At 35.5% G+C, this 25,851-nt stretch overlaps 6 protein-coding genes across 6 annotated transcripts; 2 read left to right on the top strand and 4 right to left on the bottom strand.

Annotated features, from left to right (window-relative positions):
- Positions 1 to 3,216: 3,216 nt before the first annotated feature.
- Positions 3,217 to 3,663, bottom strand: LOC105216092 (major prion protein-like). Its single transcript, XM_011190373.2, has one exon. It carries the CDS (start codon positions 3,661 to 3,663, stop codon positions 3,217 to 3,219), a length of 447 nt encoding a protein of 148 aa, XP_011188675.1.
- A 1,381-nt stretch (positions 3,664 to 5,044) lies between these two features.
- LOC105216091 (uncharacterized) lies at positions 5,045 to 5,574 on the bottom strand. The gene has a single exon (XM_029042755.2). It carries the CDS (start codon positions 5,453 to 5,455, stop codon positions 5,099 to 5,101), a length of 357 nt encoding a protein of 118 aa, XP_028898588.2. The 5' UTR covers positions 5,456 to 5,574; the 3' UTR covers positions 5,045 to 5,098.
- Positions 5,575 to 7,166: 1,592 nt separating this feature from the next.
- On the bottom strand, positions 7,167 to 7,770 carry LOC105216079 (keratin-associated protein 19-2-like). Its single transcript, XM_011190358.3, has one exon. It carries the CDS (start codon positions 7,681 to 7,683, stop codon positions 7,321 to 7,323), a length of 363 nt encoding a protein of 120 aa, XP_011188660.1. The 5' UTR covers positions 7,684 to 7,770; the 3' UTR covers positions 7,167 to 7,320.
- Positions 7,771 to 10,180: 2,410 nt separating this feature from the next.
- On the bottom strand, positions 10,181 to 10,700 carry LOC114804426 (uncharacterized). The gene has a single exon (XM_029042754.2). It carries the CDS (start codon positions 10,610 to 10,612, stop codon positions 10,253 to 10,255), a length of 360 nt encoding a protein of 119 aa, XP_028898587.1. The 5' UTR covers positions 10,613 to 10,700; the 3' UTR covers positions 10,181 to 10,252.
- A 7,326-nt stretch (positions 10,701 to 18,026) lies between these two features.
- On the top strand, positions 18,027 to 23,504 carry LOC105216090 (shematrin-like protein 2). Its single transcript, XM_011190371.2, has 2 exons — positions 18,027 to 18,678; positions 23,299 to 23,504. Exons 1-2 carry the CDS (start codon positions 18,027 to 18,029, stop codon positions 23,502 to 23,504), a joined length of 858 nt encoding a protein of 285 aa, XP_011188673.2.
- Positions 23,505 to 24,268: 764 nt separating this feature from the next.
- Positions 24,269 to 25,789, top strand: LOC105216080 (uncharacterized). The gene is made up of 2 exons (XM_029042750.2): positions 24,269 to 24,428; positions 24,519 to 25,789. Exons 1-2 carry the CDS (start codon positions 24,390 to 24,392, stop codon positions 25,539 to 25,541), a joined length of 1,062 nt encoding a protein of 353 aa, XP_028898583.2. The 5' UTR covers positions 24,269 to 24,389; the 3' UTR covers positions 25,542 to 25,789.
- Positions 25,790 to 25,851: the final 62 nt, after the last annotated feature.

Raw genomic sequence — 25,851 nt, 5'->3', positions numbered from 1 at the left:
ATATCTTGATGAAACTTGGCACACTTATTTTTTGGCACCATAGGAAGGTTGCTTTCGAAAATGAGCAAAATCGGACCACTGCCACGCCCACAAAATGGCGAAACCCGAAAACACATAAAGTGCCATAACTAAGCCATAAATAAAGCTATGAAAATAAAATTTGGTATGAAGGATCGCACTATGAAGGGGCATATTTGGATGTAATTTTTTTGGGGAAGTGGGGGTGGCCCCGCCCCCTACTAAGTTTTTACACATATCTCGCAAAGCAATAGAGCTATATAGACCAAACTTGCTGCAGTTGTTTTTTTAGCCACTTCCTAATACAGTCCAAAAATGTAAGAAATCGGATCATAACCACGCCCACCTCCCATACAGAAGTTAGGTTGAAAATTACTAAAAGTGGGTTAACTCACTAATGAAAAACGTCAGAAACACTAAATTTCGCATAAGAAATGACAGATGGAAGCTGCACTCAGATTTTTTTACAAAATGGAAAATGGGCGTGGCGTCGCCCACTTATGGGTCAAAAACCATATCTCAGGAACTACTCGACCAATTTCAATGAAACTTGGTTTGTAATAGTTTCCTTACCTCCCAATAATATGTTGTGAAAATTGGCCAAATCGCTTCACAACCACGCCTACTTCCTATATACCAGAACTCTGAAGTCGATCTGAATCGTTTACTTTACAATATATAAAGTAAGTACTAGTGAAGATATCGGTGCAGAACTTTGCACAAATACTATGTTAATAGCGTGGCAGCCCCATTCTAAAAATCGCCGAAATCGGATCATAGGTTTTTAAGGCCCCATATATCGAACACGAGGACCTCGGTGCTTCTAACCTAATATTATGGTTTCCAACTTTCAATGGACTTTATACAATATATATGACGAATATGTGGGTAAAATTGTATATTATATAATAAACATAAATAAAGTTAAATAAATAAATTGCGAGAGTATAAAATGTTCGGTTACACCCGAACTTAGCCCTTCCTTACGTGTTTTTAATTAAAATTGTTAAAGGTGAATTCAACATTCGTTATTAAACGAATCATTTTATTGAGTCAATCTAAAGTCAATTAACGGTACAAATTATTATTATTTTTTAACGAGGGAAAAGTATAGAAACCAAATGGTCTGAATTCACTATATTGAGTATAAAGGACGAGGAGAAGGTCTGGATCGATTTCCTTTACTAGTGGTGTTAAACTAAACAAAATATATCCACTATACATATATAAGTATATGACGAACATTTACTATATGGAAAATTTATGAAATCGGTCGTAGAATTAGACCGATTTCAAAAATTTTCATCATCTATCTATAGTACCTATACTATCTTTAGTATCTTTAGTTTAATATATAGTAGGGCTCCTAAAATTATTCGAATTATCTGAAAATCGATTATTTGAATATTTGGTTTGTAACCGTTAGAATAGTCGAAAACGAGCGGTTAATCGAATAGTCGACTAATTACGATTATACGGATACTGTAAACCGAATATTATTATTCGAATAATGTCCTATCCGGTTAATCCCGTAAGTTGATTAGTCGAATAAAAAGAGCTCTAATATAAAGTACAGCATACAGTATAGTTTATATTACATTTGTTACAATCTTTTAAATACTAACGGATTCGAGATCTTAATAAAACTTGCTTCAAAGAAATATAGAAGATAATCCAGTTAAATTTTTATACCGGTTTATATTCAAACATGCTGTGTTAGGTGATGTGCGGGGCCTAGTCCTTTCCAAAAAGTTTTTAAACCCTTCCAGATGGTCCTTCCTGTTTGTACCTTTCCGCTGTACCATATTTAAGTCTTGTTGTTAACAATTGTTAGGGGTGGTAATAGTCCGATTTTGGCCATATGTAATAACATTCAGAGTGCCTGGGAATATATATGGTTTAATTCAGATACATATGTATATCAATTTCAAACTTTCTGGAACCAATATATCTCTCTTAGTTCCTGGTGTTAAGAAGAACCGTTAGGTGCACAAAACTACTATACTCTCTGCTATATGTTGCGAGCGTATGAAAACTCGCTAAAATCTAGTATATAATCATCGACTAATTTACATCGATATACATATGTATAAATATTGTTATTTAATATGGTTAAGACATTTGAGACAATTGTACAAACTTTCGCTGTTTAATGCAGAGTTTCGTTAAGGTTTTGTAACGGCACTTTCTATAGCTGATTAATTGATATTTGTCATTAAAGCTTATAAATAATTTGCAGCCGTATTTTTTATATACATACATATTTTTCAGTTCAAAGTGATCGATTATAATTACGTAGCTCTGTAGCCATAGCGGTAATAAAGTTGGAGCCTGAGCCAAATGTAACTCACAATTGAATATCTAGGCAAGTTAGAGTGACCAGATTCAATATTTTGGTAAACAATTTCTCAATTTCAATCGAGTTGGTTTGACGTGCCGTTCGTCGTCTTCCACCATGATATTTTGATCATGCGAGAGAAGACAGCATGTTTGCTTATTATGTTTTAATACTCGTTCGTCGAAATGTTGATCATATGATTGTCAATCCAACAGCTTTTAAATGCACGTAGTGGCTAGCGCATAAATTATATGTGTTGTTTATTTATTTAACTGTTTTTTATTTGAAAGCCGACGTACTCGCAAATATATTTTCTCATTTGAAACCGGTGTGACTTATTAGCCCCAGCTGGAACGACGTTCCCGAAAGCATGTCAAAGACATTTTGTGTAGCCCGTTTAATGTTAATATAGTTGAAAATTGTAAATACTTCTGGTTAAGCCTTATACAGAGAGGTATATTAGAGGCATTTGTTAACACCGTGGCAAGAAATCGCGTAGTCTCGCACCAATAAATCAGCTGTAATGTGGACATTTGTGCATGCAAAGCAGAAGTTGTTTGGATTTTGGTGAATAATTTGTAGGTGAACAATTCATAGAGAGTCGTAAATCTAGTCGACATATTTTAGCCATATATACACTCTCTGCCTTCCATCGTAAGATGTTTATAGTGAGTAAACGGTTTTGGTGAAAGAATAAAAAAGGATAGTTTACACGGAAATCACTAGTTTACATTCAGATCATCGACATATCACAACCAAATTAAATTTTCACATTATATTAATTATTATTAATACTTTTATTTCCCAGAATTATTCACATGCGTTTTGTTAACAATATTTCTCTATGTTGCTTTTACAATTTAGGCAGCATAGGGGTATCCCACATTATACGATGAGGTTGCCGTGGCAGAGGATGTACCTTGAGCACCAGCAGGGCCACTAACCACGTTTGAAGAAGCAGCAGCTTGACTTGAACCTCCAGATGGTGGGGCGTAACGTTCTGGGTAGCCACCGCCACCGCCATAGGGCGCGCCATATCCTCCGCCATAGGGTGCACCATAGCCTCCTCCATAGGGTGCACCATAAGCTCCGCCATAGGGTGCGCTATAGCCTCCGCCATAGGGTGCACCATAGACTCCTCCACCGCCACCGCCTCCCCAATTTCTACGGCGTCCATGATGCGGATGACGTTTAAGTCGCAATAAAATGTCTCCGTTATCCACAACAGTGCTTAAAGGATTTACCGACGGATAGCTTTGGACCACAGCAATGAACGCCAGGATGAATGCGAATAGCAGGATTTGCATTTTGACGCTTGTATATGCTTAAACACAAAACTGGCGAGATTGTAAAATTCTTAATTAAAGATACGACGACAGTCACTTGCAATGAAAGTATACTGCTTTCACTGCGCCGACACTCAATTTTATACCTGACGCTGCAGTTAAAAAAGCGTTTGCCAAATTGTTGTATCGATAATTGCAGTAATACAAATGTGCGTTTAATCAATCGTTTCGATCTGGTAGAATTAGGTTTTTTCCTTACAAATGTCTAAATATTTTAATATGCATTCGCTTGTGTACTTCTCTCTCCCCGTACGTGCAATATACAATGTTGTTTTTGACTGGAATTGCAATAAAAAATATTACTTGTTCGCGGTAAAAAGCGCTATAAACAAAAGACGCCGGCATGTATCGCCAAGAAGAATGAACTCGAAAATTTGCAAGGCCTTCTGTTTCAGTTGCAATTATTGTTGTTTTAAATCTAATGCGCTATTCGAAAATGTATAGACGATGGTAATGAACTTTCTCAAATGCATGGCTCGTAGCTTGTTCAGCAAGTTGCTATAACAAATTAAATGACTTTGGTTAAGTGTAATTAAGCGCAACAGTAAATCATTTATCAAAAATATGAAGTTAATTCACATAAATTCACTTGGTGTTTTCATAAAAAATTAAGCAGCTGAAGCAGGGGTAACTGTCACTGAAGCTGCACAATATTTTAGGTCTAGTAAAAAGAAATCAATTATTTTTCCAATATATGGCTTTAGTAATTTGTATCTCGTCTTGTATATGCGTGATCGGGTTACATGGCGTTAGAAAGCTACGATTTTATACTAAGAAAACTTTTCCGACAGTTTTGTGATTGCTTGACTCAGTCTTGTTTCAGAACGCGTCAAAGCGACATATTTCACAGTTTTTCTCCGATAAAGGCAAAAAGTAAGCCAAATAGCTGAAATCAATAAAGCGCAATTTTGGTTTCGTAGATTTCGTTGCGGTATTTTCGATGTCTAAGATGCAAATTATTATCGAAAATATCGATAAAATAAAGGAAATCGTCGAGTTCGATCGTCAAGTGACACTGTTTCAATTTCCCAAGAAAAGTCAATAAGTCTGCGGACAAACGATGCCTACTTGACCAAAGTCTGACTAACTATGCCAAGCAAACTCTTCATTTGTATGAAAAATTAATAGATTCTTTTTACTAGACCTAATATTTTGTATGCACTTATCGAGACAATGTTTCGCTTATTTAAGTATGTACATATGTAATTTTGATTGTCTTCAATTCGCCAAGTATTAGAGAGAATCGAAGCGACAAACTACATATACCTGCTTTTGCAAAAAGTCGGACTGCACTCCACGCTAATAATAATTTCATCTCTTAAGTTAATAAAATTAATACACATATTTTTTAAAATTTATTTCAGTAAGTAAGTAATGACACACCAAGTGTAACAACTTATCCAAAGTAACTACCAGAACTAGCGCTTGCACTGGCAGTCGCGTAAGATCCACCGTAGCCACCAACTGGGTGACTACTATATCTAGGACCATAAACCGGACCATAAACCGGATAACTTCTGTATCCACTGTAAACAGGATAACTGCGGTAACCACCATAGACGAAGCCAGGATAACCGACGTAGCCACCGATGAAACCACGCGCCACACGTCTCAGTTGTTGTGGCTGCTCCTCCACCACCGCCTCTGGCTGTGCCTCTTCAATACTAAGCAGTGTTTCTCTTTCCACCGGCACGCCATGACACGCAACGACGAAAAGGCAAATTGCCAAACAGATCGACGCAAGGAATTTCATTCTTAATGCTGTGTTCTTTCTTAAACTGTAGTACAGTGTTGTCTTATAGACCGTTCTTCGATTTCTGGCTAAACCTAAACGATGTAAGTTGGTTTTATAGTTCAGAATGTGATAAAACCATCTTCAGCGATATATCTGTCTTAAGCGCAGCTTTGTTTGCAGTGGTTTTTCCAAAATCTTTTGATTGTTGAACTATTCTGCCACATGCCGCAATTTACTTGGGTGTGAAGATGCAAATCAAGTTCTCCAATAAATAAATTGCTTTCAAACGTTTTAGTTTCTATTCCCATACTATTTGTCTAGTATATGTCTACGTTTCTTTACGATTTCGTTTGAATGACGATTCGTTGAAATTATCATAATACGGTGAAATTATCATAATGAATGACTTTGAATGTGAAAGGTATTAAGCAAAAGAAATATTCATTAAATGGAATCAGATTATACAAGTTGTTTATTTACACAACGTCATTTCGCTAATAGAGTACGAGTCCTGGAACAAGCAGATATAAAGTAGGGAAATAAATTACAGACGCAAACTGCCGAACCATATTTAAGTATCGGCCTAGGTAGGTAAGAACCTATAGTGGATATCCATTTTTGTAAACCTTTAACCAGATGGGCCAAGAGATTTTCGATAGAAGCACTATCCTGTTGGAGAAATACTTACGTTCACCGTTGTTTGTGCCACCTAGAACTACAAGAGTGATATATACCAAAGTGATCAGGGTAGAGTTGAAATCCGGATGTCTGTCGGTTTGTCCGTTTGTTTGTCCGTATAACTTGAGTAAAACTTAAGATATCTTGATGAAACTTCCTTGGAACTGCTATTGAAAACGAATTCAGAATTCAGAAAACATATAAAGAGCTTTAACTAAGCCATAATAAAGCTATAAAAGTATTTTTTATTAAGGAGGGGAGGGCATATTTTGAATGTTATTCTTTCTTCAAAAGTCGGGGTGGCACAGCCACCAAATTAATGCATTAAGTTTTTTTAAATGGTAAATGGGCGTGACGTCTCAGAAACTATTTGACCAATTTCAATGAAATAGTATATTTTTTTAAGTACTGATATTATATATATATATAAATATACACTGATGGAAATTGGGTGAAATTCGATTACAACCACGCCTACTTATCATATAACTTAATTTTGAAATCCATCTGATTCCTTCACTTTATAGTATGTACGTTAGGAACCAAAAGAAGAACTGTATTTGAGCTGTGGCATCCCTTCTGGATAGAACGTCAAAATCGGACTAAAAATATACAAGGCCCTGAATATCGAACATGAAGAACTCAGTGCTTAAGGTAATTTTTCACCGAAAATATTGGTAAATCTCAGATATTTTAATGTAATTCAGAGGGAATATTTTCTTCTAATCGTTCGATTGCTTATGCAGACGAACCGGACTGTTCTGACATCACGAAAATAATTCTTATTTTCATACATATCATTACATATACTATGATTAACTGTAAGAATGTAGGAACCTTAAAAAACTACAACGAGCACGAGATTAGTAGGAAACGAACATCCCTCATTTGCTTAGGTTCGTCGTATATATATATCTATAGTACACTATTTGGGTCTATTTATGAGAATCTGGTGTTCCATTGTATCCTCTAGGGGTTACAAAAAGACATAAGGCGCAAACTTAACTTTTGCAAAACAAAGAGTTACAAAAAAATTTAATTACACGCTGTATTACTAAATATGACTACTTCACTATAATTTCACAGTTTTATTTAGTACTAATTTACAAATGATTACATATTTAAGACATGATTTATCTCTAACCTTAATTAAAGAACATTAGCTCAATTAACACTTAAAGTAATAACACACCAAGGATAGCAACTTAACCAAAGTAACTACCAGAACTAGCGCTTGCACTGGCACTGCTGTAAGATCCACCGAAGCCACCAATTGGGTAACCACCGTATCCACCACCATAACCCGGATAACCGCCGTAACCACCGTATCCACCATAACCTGGATATCCGCCGTAACCACCATAGCCGAAGCCAGGATAACCGCCATAGCCACCGTAGCCACCGCCGAAATGACGCGCCACGCGTCTCAGCTGTTGTGGCTGCTCTGCCGCCACCGCCACTGGCTGTGCCTTCTCAATACTCAGCAGGGTTTCCCTTTCCACCGGCACACCATGACAAGCAACGACGAAAAGGCAAAGTGCCAAACAGATCGACGCAAGGAATTTCATTCTTAAGCTGTGTTCTTTGTTCAACTGTAGTACAGTGTAGTCTTATAGAGCGTTCTTTGTTTTCTGTCTAAATTCAGCCGAAGTGCGATTGTTTTATAGTTGAGAATATGATAAAGCCGTCTACAGTGATATATTTTGCATTTGCTGATGCGTGCCCACATTATTTAGTATGTTTACTTGTTGGTTGCTTAGCGAATTTACTGCCTTAAACGCGACTTTGTTTGCGGTGGTTTTTCCCTCATATTTTGATTGTTGAAATATTCTGGTTATGAAGATAAGCTTACTTGTGAATTGGTACTCGTAGCGTAGCCACACAATTACTTGGGTGTGAAGAAGCAAATCAAGTTCTTCAATAAAAATAAACTGCTTTTACATTTTTTTTATTCGCTGCTATTTGTCTAGTATATGTCTACATTTCTTAGTGATTTCGTTTAAATGAATATTCGATGGACGTAAGGTGGTATGTAAATTAAAAATTAATTAAATAAATTCGGATTTTATAATTAGTAGTTTATTTACACAACTTCATTCTGTTGCTGGTGTTAAGAATAGCCTACTCAGCACGGAACACGGAATATTAATCAGGGATAATAGGACAATAAATTGTAGACACAAACTACTGAATCATATTTAAGAATTGGGAAACCACTGGGTCTGGAATCCCCTTACACAATAATGCGCTCTCTTAATAAAATTAATTTATTCAAGAAGTTTTATATGCGCAACTTCATCGTCAAGAAAGCAGATGAAGATGTGCTTCAGTCTCTTTTTTTTTTAATTTCATGGCAGATTCTTCAGTAATCTTTGTATGGCATATCCAGTGTGCTGATATGTCTTCCAGTTAGGCAGTGACTTGTTAGCACTTCAACTACAGTTCGAAATTCCTTTCACGGAATTCCATTGAAATTCCATTCAAGGCATTTCTTTGAAATTCCAATCACGGTATTCCTACATTAACTTCGATGATATTTTAATTTAGTACTTTCAAAGCCGCTTTTCCTTCTGTAAATATAAATATATTTCTTGTTGCAATCACCATGTTTGTCAAAACAAAAAAGCCTCCTTTAATTGCAGTAATCTCCGGTTGAAAGACACTACAGTGATCTGGTAGTAGGAAGGCGATTCTGGTATCTATCTTTGCTGAAAAAACAGCACCTTTCGTTATTAGTTTGAATCCGTCTTTATAAATAAATGATAATTCATTTCGAGGTTTTCAAAGAAAAAACACAGGCAATACAAATTTAATGGGAAATGTTTACCATCATTCAAAATAATATTCTTTCTTCCATATGCTGACCGCGGCTACGTCTCAGATGGTCCATCCGTTGACCAAAATTTTCGATGACTTGTTCGACCATTTCGACTGGTAACTGGCGGACGACACGCGTAATGTTTTGCTTCAAGGATGAGATTGTCCGCATAGATTTCAGGCTTTACATATCCCCATAGGAAAAGGTCTAACGGTATGATATCGCACGATGTGGCGGCCAATGGACCCGCAAAAAAGTGAAATAATCTGCTCACCGAAGTGTTATGTCAATAAAGCATTGATTGATGCGATGCGTGGGAAGTGGCGCAGTTTTGTTGAAACCAAATGTAGCCAAGATCACAAGCTTCAATTTCAGGCATCAAATAGTCGGTTATCATTTCGCGATAACGGTCGCCATTGACAGAACGTGAATTTTCGCAATAAAGTTGAACAATTTGCCAAACAATACTGGACAAAAATAATATAACAACTTGACACGACTCAAGCGTGATCTGTATAAAAAGGCTATTGGAAAAATTACCTCTACTTGGATCACCCGTTACTTATATCTGTATCTTGGTCCACATCATCACTATCCCACTCTTCTCTAGAAGGGAAGCAAGAATCGGTCAAAATATATGCGAAAAATAAATTTAGTTTCATTTCACAAACGTCAAGAATGCTTTGGCATCTTATTCTTCAACCAATTTCTGGCATTTCGAAAATGTTCTCTTGACCACTGAGAACAGGAAAAGAGTCGGTAGAGTGACTGATGCAAAAGCAAGTTGAAGTACGAATCATAAAATTTTGCTATAATTTTCATTGATTTGTGACAAGAAATCAGTCGATTGTGAGCTCACGCGGCACCCACTTTCATCATCATAAACGATTTGTGTACTAAATTGTTTTATATCTGTAGAGTGTCAGCAATTTCGATCAACCTAATTCCATGTAAGTAAGTAATCCCATGTCGTGTTGTAGACTTTATATTTATATGAACTATACAACATTTTAAAAACTATTTAGAAATGATTGCTTCGGCTAGCACAGATCTCGGATAACACTTGTCAATGCGCTCAGCCTTTCGGCATCGGCAATTTCATAATAAAAACACGAAATTCCTTTTCACCATTAACAAAGGGTAAACGTTATGCTAAAGATCGATGCAGCATAGATTTATAAAGTATTTGATCACTTAATGTGTTCGCTATTTTTTCTCTCATTTAGACTAAATAAATTCACACTAACTTTTTGATTATATTCTTTATTAAAAATTTAAAAAAAGTTTTTTCACTTTATCACATTAAACTGTTATTGTATTTAACGTCCATATGAACCATATGAACCGTATGAGGAAGAGGAGGCGCTTGCGGAAGCTTGCGCACTACTGCCACCACCAAAATTACCGAAGGGCTGAGATCCTCCATAACCGCCACGACCACCGCCACCACCGAGGAACGGACGTCTACCATAACCACCACCGCCACCGCCATAACGACCGCCGCCGCCGCAACTACCACAACCACCACGAGCTTGACGTATGTGACCAACATCCATGTCCACTGCAAGCGGCACATTCACGGTTTCCAATGTCTCTTGCTGTGCCTCCTCAGCGCCTGGACTGGGGTAAGCGCACACGACGGCGCACAAAGCCAACAATACTACCAGGAATAATTTCATTTTTCAGCAAAATTACTATTTACGGAACAGTTGAAAATATGTTGTTGCAAACAATTCTAATCCCAAAATTCTTGTGATTCCACTAAGCCGAGTGGCCCACCATTTATACTCATACTCTACGAGCGTTCCCATGCATATGTTCCCATAGGAAACCCATTAATCATTCGAGGAGATTAGTTAGTTGGTGCGGAAAAAACTGTCTAACGTAAATATCTATGAGCTGATCTATGTAGAATTGTATATATATATCCATGATAATATAGGTAAGTGTTAGAGGAACCCATTTGTCAATAATTACATCTACATGTTTGGTTAAAAATAATTGTGCAAAAATCTATTTGAGACGCTGCGAGAAATTCGAAAATCCCCGAAACTTTTGCAATCAATAATTACTACACAAGGTGAAGAATTAGTAACAAAAACAACGAATAATAATTGACTTAACCAATTTAGCGAAATCATCATAGATTTCACAAGTTAATGCATCATATATGATTACTCGTATATATAATATATCTATACAAATATAAATATTATGAATAATGTGCTATATGTTACTCCATAGGTTGTGCAATAAAGGGTATTTTACTAAAACTATTTTTTATGAAAGAGTTCTAAAAATATGGCTAGATTTTTTTGAAATTATTGCAACAATGTATATATATACATATATGTATATGATGACTGGCTGATCTGGGAGGGAATGGTAATTTCATAGAGATGTAGGTGCTGGTTCTAGCATTAGGTGAATGTACTGCAACTTAATTAAATCGTTTATATATATATATATACATATATGTATGTATGTCAGTCATCATGATAAATATTAGCAAAACAATTTTTTGTAGATTCCCCTATGATGATGTGACCAAACTCAAGCATACATATCCACACATACATTCATATATACAACCTGCCCGTGTGCTAATTTAGAGATTTTCAAACAATTATCTCTTCATTGGCATATTCTTTTATTGAACAACACTCAAGCTATGGGGAATCACTTTGACGTCGAAAAGTTCGAAAATAAAACAAAAACAAAATAATTTCCAGTTTTTAGACAATACAAATCGATATATTTACATACAGAAATACATACAAACACTTAAGTGGCGAATGTATGAAAGTGCAGTAGTGCGGAATAATCGCTTTGTGCCGGTGTGTTTCGAACTTGTTTTTCATACCACGCATATTCGTAAACAAAATCGATCATATAGTAATAATAATAATAATAATAACAAAGAAATCGTTTGGAAATCTTGCAGCTTTGTATATGCGAGATCACCCTTACTCACTATTGATTGGTGATCGGTGAGAGTTACTCTGCATCGCCACTTAAGTGTGTCTATTACAAATTGGCGATTCCCTTTTGGCGGCTTTCCTGTTGTTTCTAGCTTTTCGTCTGTCGTTATTGCCAACTCTTTCTCGTATGGTAATTTCACGCAACACAAATTGTCGTTACAACGCCACTGAAAGCTATCCACTCATACAACATCTTTCAGTGACGACTTAACCCTTCTATGCTTAAAATATATAAACTGGGCAGCAGATACTCCACAAAAAAGATTTAATATAGTAGAAATTGCTGGGAAGGCCTACACTCAGATTATCTTGGTTTATTCAACTCCATCATTCATACTCCAACGGCTTTTGAAATCTTGATACATTTTCGGAAAATATCTTCTAAAAGATTTTTTACAGTTTAAATTCATATTTTCTTACAATCATCTGTTTTTCCATTCATTTCATCTAGATCTGGAAATATGTATACAACAGTTCTGCCGAATAACTCCCGTATTTCAACAACTTTTCTAATTCACGGCTTCTCTCAACTCTCGATAATTCTGCCATAAATTGCGTTCATGATCAATGTAGTATTGGTTAGCCAGTACTCATCCTATATTGAGAACAATTTACTACAACAGTGCCTGGGGGTTATTTTTCTTCTATCTATAAGGAACAACAGTTCATTTCGGAAGTTTTTAAAAATGTCCCCAACGATTACTTGAACCGATAGTGCTGAATATTCAGTAAACATTCAATGGATACTGTATTAATGAGTTTGGTGAGAATTTGAAAGTTAAAAGTAAATAAAATTATCTTAGGCGACCAACTTCTCCTCAATAGGGTTAATCATCCAAAACATGGGCAGATGCTTTTGCCTTATTAATAGTTACACGTTTTAACTAATTTGTTGTTTATATTTTGCTCATTATCTGTTGTAATTTATTACAGATGAAGCGAAATAATTTGTTCGTCATCGATTTATTGACACTGGATCAAATCGGCAAATGTAAAAATGCCTCTGGCATACTTGTAAAGTGCCACTTGAAAACAGGTTGTAATATTGCCTTCAAGTCAGGTTTTCATTAAAAATAACATATGTATATTACAATATATTTTTATTGTAATATTTTACAATGTATGTATTTAGAAATTCCTCGAATTTAAATATTTGGTAGCTAAAATTCACGCTTTGCGAAATTTGTGGGAAGTGTTTAGCGATGTGGTTATGAAATTAACTTAATGAAAATCTAGAATAAATAACACCATATAATCTCTAGCGTTTTTTTTGAACACTTTCCAAGTTTTTTGACGTTTCGTTAGTCTTAAAATTATTAGTCCCGAAGTGGCACTACCAACCACTATTTTTGTTTACAATGGGAACGGATTACAAGGTAAATGTTACGGCAAATATGTTCCAGTATATTCAAGTACTTATTCATTCAGGAAGGCCAACACCCTTGGTTTTTGAAAGGATTGTGTAGGTTATCTCATTCAGTAATACAGTAAGTACGTGTTTTAATTACACTTCTGAGTCCCAGAGGGAGGTTGAGGTTGAGGGAGAGGGAGATTGGTTGTTGCCCAGTGAAAGACGTACAAAATAATATTCCAATATGTTTTAGCTACCCTTTGGATTAGATCGATACTAATTGGCACATCAGCTGCGAGTTTCTCTATATATATGCCAGATACCTTCTGAATATATTTATGGCATAAAACTTGCTCAGCGAGCCTTATAAATAATTCATCACATTTAAAGTATTACAAAATACATACATATGTATATGCATACCTGAGTATAATATCGTAATTTTTTTAAAGCTAAAAAACGCCCATCAATTATCGAATGATAATTATAATTATTATTCATTATTTGATTTAAATGTTTTCTTTCTGGTTTATTTTTATATTTAATACTTTATAACTGCTCGTGGCTATGTAAATTAGTATTTTGTGGAAATATCATGCAAATCTTTGCTATTCTTCGCTTATTTATGTTTGTTATTTTTTGCACTGTTCTTTGTATTGACAAAAATTCAACAAATAGCGGTTTTTTGTGCGTTCCATTGTAATTTACGCTTCATGTGACTTTTTGAATAAGCGAAGTGGTTCGTTAACGATAAGATTATACCATTTAAGAGTGGGAAGTGATATAAGGGAAATTGAGATTAGGTCTAAACTGTCATAGGGATTTACATCGTCTCCATAGGATGAAGTGCGAATTTCCTCCGTTATCAATTACACTTTCAAATCTTTCTGGGCTTCAACAGATCCTCAATATGAATTCTTAAAATTTTTATGACATACAAAGATGTTAGAAGAAGTACTATATTCCTTACACTGTAATACTATATACTATCGATATATAGCCAAAATTATTGATGAAACCAGAACGTTGACAATATCGGTTAATATTCTGCGAAAGTTTTAGGAACTTTTTGGTATAACACATTAGCTTTTAAACGATTCAATATGTAGAGTATTAGCAATAGATTAAGAACTAGATTATAACGTTAAGTTCACTTTGCGGCGTTTCGTATCTTTATTGTTCCTTAAAAAACCAAAACGACCATTTCTATCCGCTAAGTCGTGTTTATATTTACATAAAATTTCCTTGAAGGCATTCATAGGTGGTATATAATTTTCGGTCTGGTCTATTGTGGCATTAACAAATATTTTCATTATCAATATATTCATTTACTGTTTGTTCTTATAACCGTCATTTGCATGAATGTTAAATATTCGGCCTTTTGGTGTGGGGTTTTCCAGTTGTGGTTAATAAACTACTTTTGTCACGAGTGCGAGATAGCGTAACTAGTTTAACATTTTCAAAAGACTACTGGAAATACCAAATTAATTCTGATGATATTCATATATATGTATAGTTACAATGTGAATTTCATTGAGTTTTGGAACATCTTAGTTAACGTAGAATCTAACTCCCGTTGTACTATAATTCCCACGGAGGTTACCAAAGTTTTGTGACTTGTGTCAACAGAGTATGCATGTGTGCATGAGATATTTAATATTCATTAGAAGAGATGAGTAATCTAATCACAAGTGGGAATATCCAAATACGCAGAACACAAAGCGTTAATGTGAAACAAAATTCAGCAAGGCCCATACTAAATTTTGTCAATATAATATTCGTTACGCTCATTATTAACAACTACTTAAAACTAGCATATAAATCATAAACTTTAGAACATCTGTTAATTATAATATGTTAGCTCGAGCATTTCAGCTACGCTTCAATCATTTTTTGGCAACTTTAGTTGGGGTTAATAACCGCAACATCTCAAGAGCAAAGGAAAACAAATAAAACTGCGTTAATTAACGTGTACCAGCGTAGTGGAAATTGACTGTGACTACGAAATGTGAAACTTATGTTTTGAAAATTTGTTATTGTCAGTAATGAAAACAAATGTTAATCAGAGTTTCATAAAATCCACGACCACGCGTTAGATTTCATAGAAGTGATTTAGCTTATCGCGGAAGTAAACAGACAGACACAAAACAAAACAAAAAAAATAAAAAAACAAAAAATAATAAATATTGATCAATTCAAAACTGAAGCAAACCGATATGGAAGATCGATGCCAAACTTTTAGTCAACAATTAGCAGTATATTAAATGCCGTTTTATTTCATATAGCAATGTCAATGTCAGTGACAACAGCGAACGCGCGCTGACTTTGTCGGATCCGTCATCGCAGTATGGGCACACAAGCGTGCAGTATGTATGAACATACGATACATATACAGTGTTGAGGAAAATAATAGAAAACTACCGCTTATATATTTTTATTATAAATATAAACTTTTTGGGTTCCAAAAAATATTATTAATATTAATTATATTGTTTGAAGTTTATGTAAAAGCGCTATACAGAAAAGTCTACTTTTTCTGGGTATTCGACCAAATTAAATTTTTCCAGGAGATTTCGTCATAAGTAAAAAAAATGTATTTTCCGATTTTAGAAGTTAACCTCCAAAATCGCAGTAAAACTCATGTGGTTTTCCTAAGTGGGAGAATAGATTACATTCAGATATGAGCGCGTTTTGAGCAGTGTTTTTTATGTGAGCTCATATTTCGTGTGAAGTATTCAAGTTGCATAGAATGAATGCTCTGAGGTATGTAGATCTTCCCAAGGCATTAACACGCTGAATTGTATTAATATGTAAACGGACTCACAGCCAAAAAAGAACTCTAGAAACTAATACTTAAACATTTAAACAGCCTTTAATGCCTTCAAAATTCTTCTTAAAACAAGCTCCATCTATACATTAGTCATCTGGTCGAAAATTCAAACAATACGGGATAGTTTTCGAATTAAGAGTCATGATTATTTTCTAGTTTTTATACTATCGCAACAATGTTGCTAAGAGGAGATGATGGGACGAGTTGAAATCCGGATGTCTCTCTGTCCGTCCGTCTGTTCACGCAACGGATAACTTGAGTAAAAATTAAGATATCTTGACGAAATTCGGCACACATGTTCCTTAGGACCGAGAGAGGATTGCTATTGAAAATGGGCGAAATCGGACCATTGCCACGCCGCAAAATGGCGAAAACAGAAAACCTATAACTAAGCCATAAGTTATAAAATTTGGTATAAAGGATCGCACTAGGAGTGAGCAAATTTGGATGTAATTATTTTGAGAATGTGGGTAGAAATTGTCGAAATCGGACTAAACCTTTTCAAGGCCCCTCAGTGTCTAAGGGTAATTTTTCACCGAAGCTCCTATATGCCTAATTATATGTTTTTCAAAAATACCCCAAGTGTGTTATCTTAACCCATTCATGCCCCAGGCAACATTGTACTTACCGGCTTCTAATTCTCATTATTTAAATTTTTTTGAGCAGCGGTTTTTTTCAATTATGGAGACTTATGTGTTGTGCAAGCTTACAGTTACTTTTTCTGTTATGAGCTCTGCACATGTTCATTCAGTAAGCGTTCTCCGCAGAGTGAAATTGTCAAAATCGTTTTGCGAAAAAAATTTTACAAATATTATTAGGCAACATCCTCTAACTAATAAAGGACTTTGAAATTTGTATCACTTCATAATTGAGTTAAGACTAATAGTTATATATACAAATATCTGTTCTAGAAAATTTGTAGCATTGCAAATTTTAATTCGGGCATGGGAGGGTTATTTTATTATAACATCAATAAATAGCGAGAGCATAAAATCTTCAGTTGCGCCCGAACTTGGCTATTCCTTACTTGTTCTTTGCAAATTTTGTCTTCAAAGGCATCTCGTTGAGTAATCGATCTTAGTAAGTTAGAGAGTTTGAATATTTTAAAAGAACTGATTATCTTTAGAGAGCAACCAATAGAAAACACATTCAAATATTCTAAAGTAAATGCATCTTAATAATTGCTATAGTATTTTAATTTCTTCAATTTTAAGATTAAATTAAGACATAACCCTTATATGCCGTCATATAATAATAAATTCAATAGTGCTATCATTTTCACCACCACTGTAATTGTGCGTGTATAGCAATACATAGACTCGCGGTTGTGCACACTACCATGGCGCGGGTGGCTGCACGGTTGACTGAGCGTCTTGTTTGCCGGTAAGGAAACTAGTTGATGACGTAGCCAAAGTCTAACTGCTTTTGTAGTGGCCATCTAGAGCTGGCCGAATGCCTTTTGTGTTGCCTCTTTTTTGGTTAAAATATTTTGCTTTTGGTTTTGTTGTTTGCTCTGCAAATGTTACTGTTTTATTCTTATTTTTAAGACAAACAATAACAACAACGATGTTCATACTGCGTGAAGGCCTGCAACTTGCAATTATGGAAATTTCTCATATGACCGACCAAACTAAATTTTGACAACAAATATGTATAGTTTCATTTTTACTGTGTTATTCTTTGGTATTGCGTGAGTAGTTATTTCCGAAAAAAATTTGCTAAAAACACTGGTGCAATGGCGTTTCGAATCTTAGTTGTGCCGAAACCAGCGCGACGTGAGCCACCAAGTGAATTCAATAGAAGATGTGTATTAAATAGAAAATTGTGTGAAATAAAGGAAAATCGTAGAAATATAATTTTAATAGAACCGCAAACATTTCCGGGTGAAAAAATCCGAATTGCATTAACAACATTCGCAAAAACAAATTAAAATGAATATAATTTGCAAAGCCGTGCTGATGGCTAGCTTCTTCATGTTAGCTTCGTGTCAGTCGACACGCCAAAGCGGCGGCCGCAGTGGAAACCGTGATCGCTACGCGGCTAGCAGTAACGTCGGCCAAGGGCGTACCTTAGGCTTAATCAGACCAATAATCGGTGGTTTAGCTGGTGGACGTCCCATCGCCAGCGCTATTGGCTTTGGTGTTGGTTTGCAGTCGGACCCCAGCTACGGTGGCGGCTATCCCGGCTACGGTGGTGGTTACGGCGCATATGGCGGTTATGGTGGCTACCCATTCTATGGCGGTTATCCGGGTATATTTTCCGGTTATGGTCCATATGCCTATCGTCCGCGCCCTTACTATCCCATATACGGTGGTTACAATCCATATGCTGGCTACCAACGTCCCAGCTATGGCTCTTATGGTAGCACTGGAGTTAATAACCTAAGTGCAGCTCCGGGGTCCAGCACAAACACGGGTGGATTAGGAGCGTTATTGGGTGGCAGCACTGGTGGCGGTTCAACAGCTACGCAAGCACAACTAGCCAACCAGTTGGGTCAGGCTTTGGGTGCCAGTTTACGTCCATTACTGTCCGGTGGTGGAGCAGGTGGTGCCGGTGGTGCAGGTGGTGCGGCTGGTCTGGCTAGTATACTAGGGTTGTTAGGTTGAATTGTAATAAGTGTATAAAATGTTGTATTTTATAAGTTTTTGTATTTATGTTATGTTGTTGTTGTAATTATATTATACGATTTGTTGGAAGAGATGAGTGCTGTGCTTTTTAGTCGTTTAAAGATGTTACGGAAAATATTGTAAAATTGTAAAATAATGATAAAAATTGCTTTTGGTGATTTTAATTGGAGTTCATCAACCCTAAATTTCACGTTTATGCTCTATATTGGTGCTGAGTTACAGCGGTAATGCTCTGTGATATTGATTAAGTTAAGATGTTATCATTTCTCCTGTGTTTTTTACCCAATCAACCTCATAGAACTTTTTGAAGTTGCTTAAAATTTCTGATGTTATCTATCGTTTCCACACTTTTCACATACCCGTTTTTAGATTGTATGTTATTTGAATGGATGCTGTCTTCAACGTTCATATAATACTCCCCTTATTTAATAGGGATATAAACATACTAAGTTCAGCTACAGCAGCTTGATAAGTCTTAAATTAAGTAAACTTGGAGCTTCTATCATTAGATTAATAGACTCCGTTTTTAAAAAAAGTCTATATTTCGTCACCTTTATTAATCATCTAGAGGACTATGTTATCATTCCGTAAACGAAGTCCTTTTCTCTTTTCCCTTTTTTCTGTCATTTGAATTTTGGAACCTATGGTTGAGCTCATTATAGAAGTCCATGATTCGGAAGACTTTCATTTAATATTTAATTCATGAAATGATTAATTTATGTTTATTTCTTATATTTATAGAAGTAATTTATTCAGCTCCAGTATCCTATTTCTAAATTTATACATATAAATTTCGAATAAAATTATTTGTTAAGGTCATAAAATTGGCATTAAGTGCTGAGCCATTAACATAAATCGGATGAGTGAGTCACTGAACATAGCTTTAATATCTATCTGTACAATAAACTGAGAATATTTCCTACTTGTGTTTCCTTCTTCGTATGCTTTGAAGAAACTTTGAGCAAAGACTTTCATAGATAAATAACGAGACTAAAACTGCCGTAATCTCCAATTTCATCCCACTTAAAATGGGGGAAATTAAACTAGTCTTCTATGCTGCGAACGCATAATTTGTTGTTGACGTTTTACAAAGCCATCTCAAATATTAAATGACAATATATAAATTACGCCTAAAATTATGTAAGAAATATTTTATTTATTCACTCCACAGTAAACTCGCGATAATACAAACTGATAGAAAAAATATTAAAAACTTCAATCGCTCCGAAAATACTATTTATGGAATTCAAGATACAAAAAGCCAATTTAAAGGAACATGGGAAATCGGCTTAAGCTCACTTGGCGTCGCTCGTACGAATTATTCGATGATATTTTTGGTACGCTAATTTTGTCTTTGCATTTTCAAAAATTCGCTGAAAACTATTTATAGAGTAAACAAACAAACAAAACAAATAGTAATTGGTTTCTATTGAATCTAGGTTCATGGGTCATATCTGAAATTTTTTGTTTTACATATCTGTAACACATCTTTGATGTAATATATTAACTTCCACCATTTACATATACATATATTATTAAGTACATATACATATATGAAAGTATTCGATGCAGTACCCGCTGGAGGAAGCCGCGGAAGAGGACGACCTCCACTCCGGTGGAAAGACCAAGTGCAAAGTGACCTGGCTTCACTTGGTGTTTCCAGTTGGCGCCAAAAAGCAAAAAGGAGGAATGAGTGGCGCGCTCTGGTGGATTCGGCTATAATCGCTTAAAGCGGTTCCTACGCCAAATATATATATATATATTATTAAGTACCTGACAGTTGTTGCCATTGAAAGTTGGTATCCAAAACTTTCTCCACCCAACCATTTCCAAAATTAAATTGAATGACAAATAAACTCAATAGAATTTGTAATGTCTTTATTACATTGAAACTCAGCATTACTGAGCTAAGGGCGATCTCTTATTAATAGAACAAAGCTTAGTTTCTTTGGTTTATTAAATAGTTGTTCAACTATCCAACTACTCATTCCGTGGGTGTTTTGTATTGTATTTTTCTCATATTGAGCAGCTCACGATTTTTAACCTAAAATACAAATATTTTTCGTTAATTATTTTTGTGAGCATATATTAAGAATAATTTTTAATTTTTAAATTTGATGAGGTTTAAAATCATGTTTTGTAGTTTTTTAATTTATATTTATTATTTGAACTATTTGCTACACCCCTAAATAAAATATATTCAATTTAAATTGCATATTTATTTCAACATATACATATTTAGTATAAAAATTTCCATTCAAGTTTATAAAAATACTGATATTTGACGAAAGAAGTAAGATTCCCACTTAATAGTCCAGATCATAATCGAAATTCAATCCTTCCGGAGCCGGAATTCCATGAGCGCTATGTGCATAACTCGCCACACCTCCGGGAATGCTGTATACGCCACCAGCTATATATCCATTAGGATAGGAACGTGAAAAGTGTTGGCGCCGCACACGAGGACCGACATTTGAATGTTCCACGTTCTCGTTGAAATCTGCCGAATCGTGGTACTCGCTGTTATCCAATGGCAAACACATAAATTGCTGGATTACCTGTAGTATCACGATTGTTAGAAAAACACACGAAATGTACTTCATTTTTGTAGGTATAAGGAATGCTTTTATTGAAATGGAATTGCACAGCAAACAGAACTTTACAAGTGGCTTTTGAATACTGGTTAAGCCAATTAGATTAGTTGCCCATTTATACGAAAAAGAAATGCGATACAAGACAGTAGAAACACAGAATAAACAAAAACGTGACCAAAAAAATATAAGTATTGATGTAATAATAAATAAGAAATTAAAGAAATGATATAACTTAAAGAAACAATAATAATAAAGGGCCTACCTGTAGAAATTTACTAATCTTAACTATTCATTAAAGACAAAAATTATAAAGTAATGGTTGTTAATAATCAGACGACCCTGTTAAGTTGTCAATACATTCTCTCATGGAATCACTGGTGAGAGATTCATAAGTAAAAAATAGTAAAGTCGTGAGATTTCTCTCTCGTCATAAATATTTCAATATACTCTGCGTTGAGTAGCTATTCGTTGGTAGATCAAGATTACTATTTCAAGGTCTCAGTCTCTTTCATATACGACTTGTCTATTGTGAAACATATAGTACACCATTTCCAAGTCAATAATTTCCAATTGATGTAATATACAAGACAATTTTGCATTATTATTATTTTCTAGATGGTACTGCCGTTTATCGAAAGATCTTTCAGTTGTAAAAGTATCTATCGATAAATCGATTAATATTTGTAAAGTGATATCAACTGCTTTTCCTTTATTTATTGTCTTCATGTATGCAGTAAATTAACGATATTGGCATCCTTAGTGTCGTCTATATTGTGGAGGCGTCTCGAGTTGTATTTAGCTTCCACGAAAACGATATTTATATAGCAGAACTTATCGACCTTTTCAAAAATTGTACGATAAATTCTTCGAGAGTTCTTAGTTTTGAATGCATCTAATACACTGTTTGACGTTTTCCTCTATAATCTGTTAGTTTGACGTCGGAGAAATCATCTATATCGAGTTTCGAGTTGATTTATTATTTTTTTCGATATATGTATATATCTCTCTCATAATGGTTTGTCCATTCGATAATCAATAGTTATGTTGACTATGTTGACGGAGTTTTTCTCTCTTTCATCCTTTAGTATCCACAGCGTATTTTAAAAACTGAAAAGTATCTCTGGTTGCAAAAGGCTTTAATTTCTAATCAGTTTAGATACTATTATTTCTAGAATTAATAGTAAGAAATTTACATATTTGAACTCGATGCATACATATTAACAAACCCTGTATGCTTTATGAGAAAAAGTGTGACATAGTATAAACGGTAACAAAAGATAAACAAATTAACTAACAAGTAACGAATCCAACTTCGAGTCATCCGCCGCTAATTAAGCGAAATCTATTTATTAAATTGCAGTTGAAAAAAAAACATTATTTAATATTTCGTGGATTCTCCTTTTCTTCGTTTATACTATTATTACTTGTCGATAGTTAAAGGTGTCTAGATGTTTATTAATCATGTGCTCTCCCGTTTGATGGGTCACGAAGTAAGAAAACAATTTTTTTATGTTCTTCATTAAGAAATTAATGTTTTAGTTGTTGTGCTAATGGCTCGCAGAGAACTGAATGATTGATAGATGGTAGTGCAGCAAAATATGGGAATTATTAATAGAACATTACACCGCTTTAGTTTAGTGTTTTTTTTAATATCTGCATTGAAATTTACGACGCATAAACCTTTCAATAAAAAGGCGAAACCGTTAAAATAGATACAAAAAAATGTATTCGCTAAGCGAAAAAATGGTTTCTCTTACTTCGTGTGGTTCTCTTAATAATGTCAACTCAAAACCTGAAAATAAGTAGCGAAGACCGGTTTCAAATTAATATTTCGTACTCATTATACAATAATGTATGCAAATTAATTCAGTTATTATTCAATATAAAGCAACAACTGACTATCTCCGAATTTCATTTTGTTTACAAACTCATCATGAACAGCGCAAAGTTCGTCTCACTATTTACTATAATTTTGCTTGTAGCAAATTGTTTACTCATATCCAACGTCGATGCCACACCCGCGCGGAAGGCTCGTCAAATACCGCTCTGCACCGGTATTGGCGGTCGTCCAGGTCCGCAGAATTGTCGAGGCGCTCAGGGGCAACCACCGAGACTAACCTTTCCACGTCAGCCGCCCGGCGAGGTGTACTCGCTGCCATTGGCACCCGGAACATTCGGAAGACCATAAAATATTAGTTTATACTCGCACTAGATATGTGAAATGATTTAGTTATAAGAATACAAAGTAGAAAAAAATTACACAAACGGTTTTTTATTGTTCGAAAAAGTGGACTTGTTTTCAGAGTTCTTATCAAGTTTTGCCAACCTTTGGCTTCAAAGCTCATTAATATCTAATGAATAGCTTTCGAAATCCGTTGGGCCCTCAAAACATCCTCTTATTACAAATGGTTAATATTATATTATAAGAAATATTTGTAAAGATGTGAGAATGAGATCTATTAGTATATATTCTGAATATAATTCTTGGCATCTGTTACCTTGTAATCCATCTCAAACTTCGAAGGCATTTTCTATTCCCGCGTTACAGTATAAAGATGCACGAGACACGTATTGATTTTCCAGACTTAAGCGCACAGTCAGCGAGCTCAATGCTAGTATCGACGCTCTGCTATCAAAGTAGGTCGTCACTTCTCAGCAAGATGTCACTATTTCGTTTGTAACGGTAGTTGATGAGGAGTTTCTGACAATAAACTCCTTTCCCAATCTTCTTCGACAATTTCGACCAACCGGTAGTCCCATAAGGTAATCCCACATACAGTCTCTGTATAGGTTGTCCCACATATAGTCTCTGTATAGGTAGTATGTATGATAATGGTATAAACACTAATTCATTAAAGAGTAAAAATAGAAGCGCTTTAAATGAAATCCCTGCTTCCGATGAGTTCAATGATATTCTTATAGAATAGTTGTGACATGCATATTTTGTGAAGAACTTGTTCAAATTTCCGAAAATATATATTTATGGCAACTGTGCAGTATTTTGTCTACGCATTCTAACTAAAATGTCATAGTTGTATACAATTATATTTTCTAAAAACTTGTCAAATGGGCAATGCATAGGGAAACAAACAAAAATTTACACACAGAAATTGTAAGTAGACAGCGAGCTCAATTCTCATTCAATAGCAAACGATTTAATTTATACCGTTATTGCCTTTTCACAACATGGACTCGAATGCAGTACACGCCAGTCTCATTTATGGAACACTTTTGCAGAGCGCTACACCCACAACTCGATTTGAGTACGACATGTGTCACGTGGTTTCGGCAGGCCACCGAACACTGTACTGAATTGATTTTGCAGAAGAGACGTGGACCTGCCTTCTGGACGACGCTGAAGAATTTCATCTTCCCCAATCGTCAAACATCTTTGCTCAACCAAAAGATACCGATCAGCATACATCCGAATCGTTTATCGGTTAGCGATTGTCATGCGCTCTTTCTCGACATCGTCAATGATTATGTGGAACGCGCGCCACGCTATTCCATCGAAGCGGCCACCAATGCGTTGCTCTGGCAAATACTCTATTCGCTGATGGGTATTATGGCGCTCGGCACGCTGCTGGTCACCACAATATTCGCATACCGCAAGTTAGGTCAATCGTTGGAGAAACCACTCGATCCGCTCACTGCGGCGTTTATGCCCGAGAAACGTGCTGCCGCCTATATCAATCACAATCTGCGCGTGCTGAAATATGAGTTGCAACGATTGCGCGTACGACACATCATACAACCCGAAGAGGTGCTCTCACCAGATGGCACCATCACGTTAGTCATGAAAGTCGCGTCGAAGTTGAACTTCGTGAACGGTATTATCGGTAGTCACACGCACTGTAGTGGACGTTTATTTCGTCTACAAGAAATGAACTCCACGATAAAGACTGATTACAAATCCGAAACAATAGCGAAAATGATGAACTTCATGAATAACTACTCGCGTAAATTGCATCTGTTGGTGATCTTCGAAGAGGATCCGCTCTATGAGGAGTTGATGCGACGTCGTCGCACGAATCCCCTGAAAACTAGTTCACCACTATCGCTCTCGACTGTGAACAGCAAGAAGAGCTGTGGTGGCTTCTCGACGCGCAGCATTGTATCGCGTTCCTCGAGTCCGCCGAAAGGTAAAGTAACGAGTCCGCGTCCACCCACGCAAATACCACGCAATCTCTCACGGCGCGCGTCAACTTTAACACTGAGAAAGTAGTTTGAGAATAGATGGCGCTGCAGGGTTGTGTTTATCTGTATTATGCATGGATATATATGAAAAAGACCAAGTTAATGAGTTTTTACGCAATTTATTTATTGCCTGATTGCTGTACTTACAAGAAATCGAAAATTTGTTGTAATCATTCACGTTTTTAGCAAATATTCGTAAATATTCAAAATACATAAATTGCTTAAATACTACAACAAAAAATATATATATATAAAATAGCATTTTAAATTACCAAACATATAATCGTTATGTATAGCAAATATTCGTAAATATTCAAAATACATAAATTGCTTAAATA

Source organism: Zeugodacus cucurbitae, chromosome 6 (assembly GCF_028554725.1).
Source record: "Zeugodacus cucurbitae isolate PBARC_wt_2022May chromosome 6, idZeuCucr1.2, whole genome shotgun sequence".
NCBI lineage: Eukaryota > Metazoa > Arthropoda > Insecta > Diptera > Tephritidae > Zeugodacus > Zeugodacus cucurbitae.
This window is presented reverse-complemented; position numbering and strand designations above follow the sequence as displayed.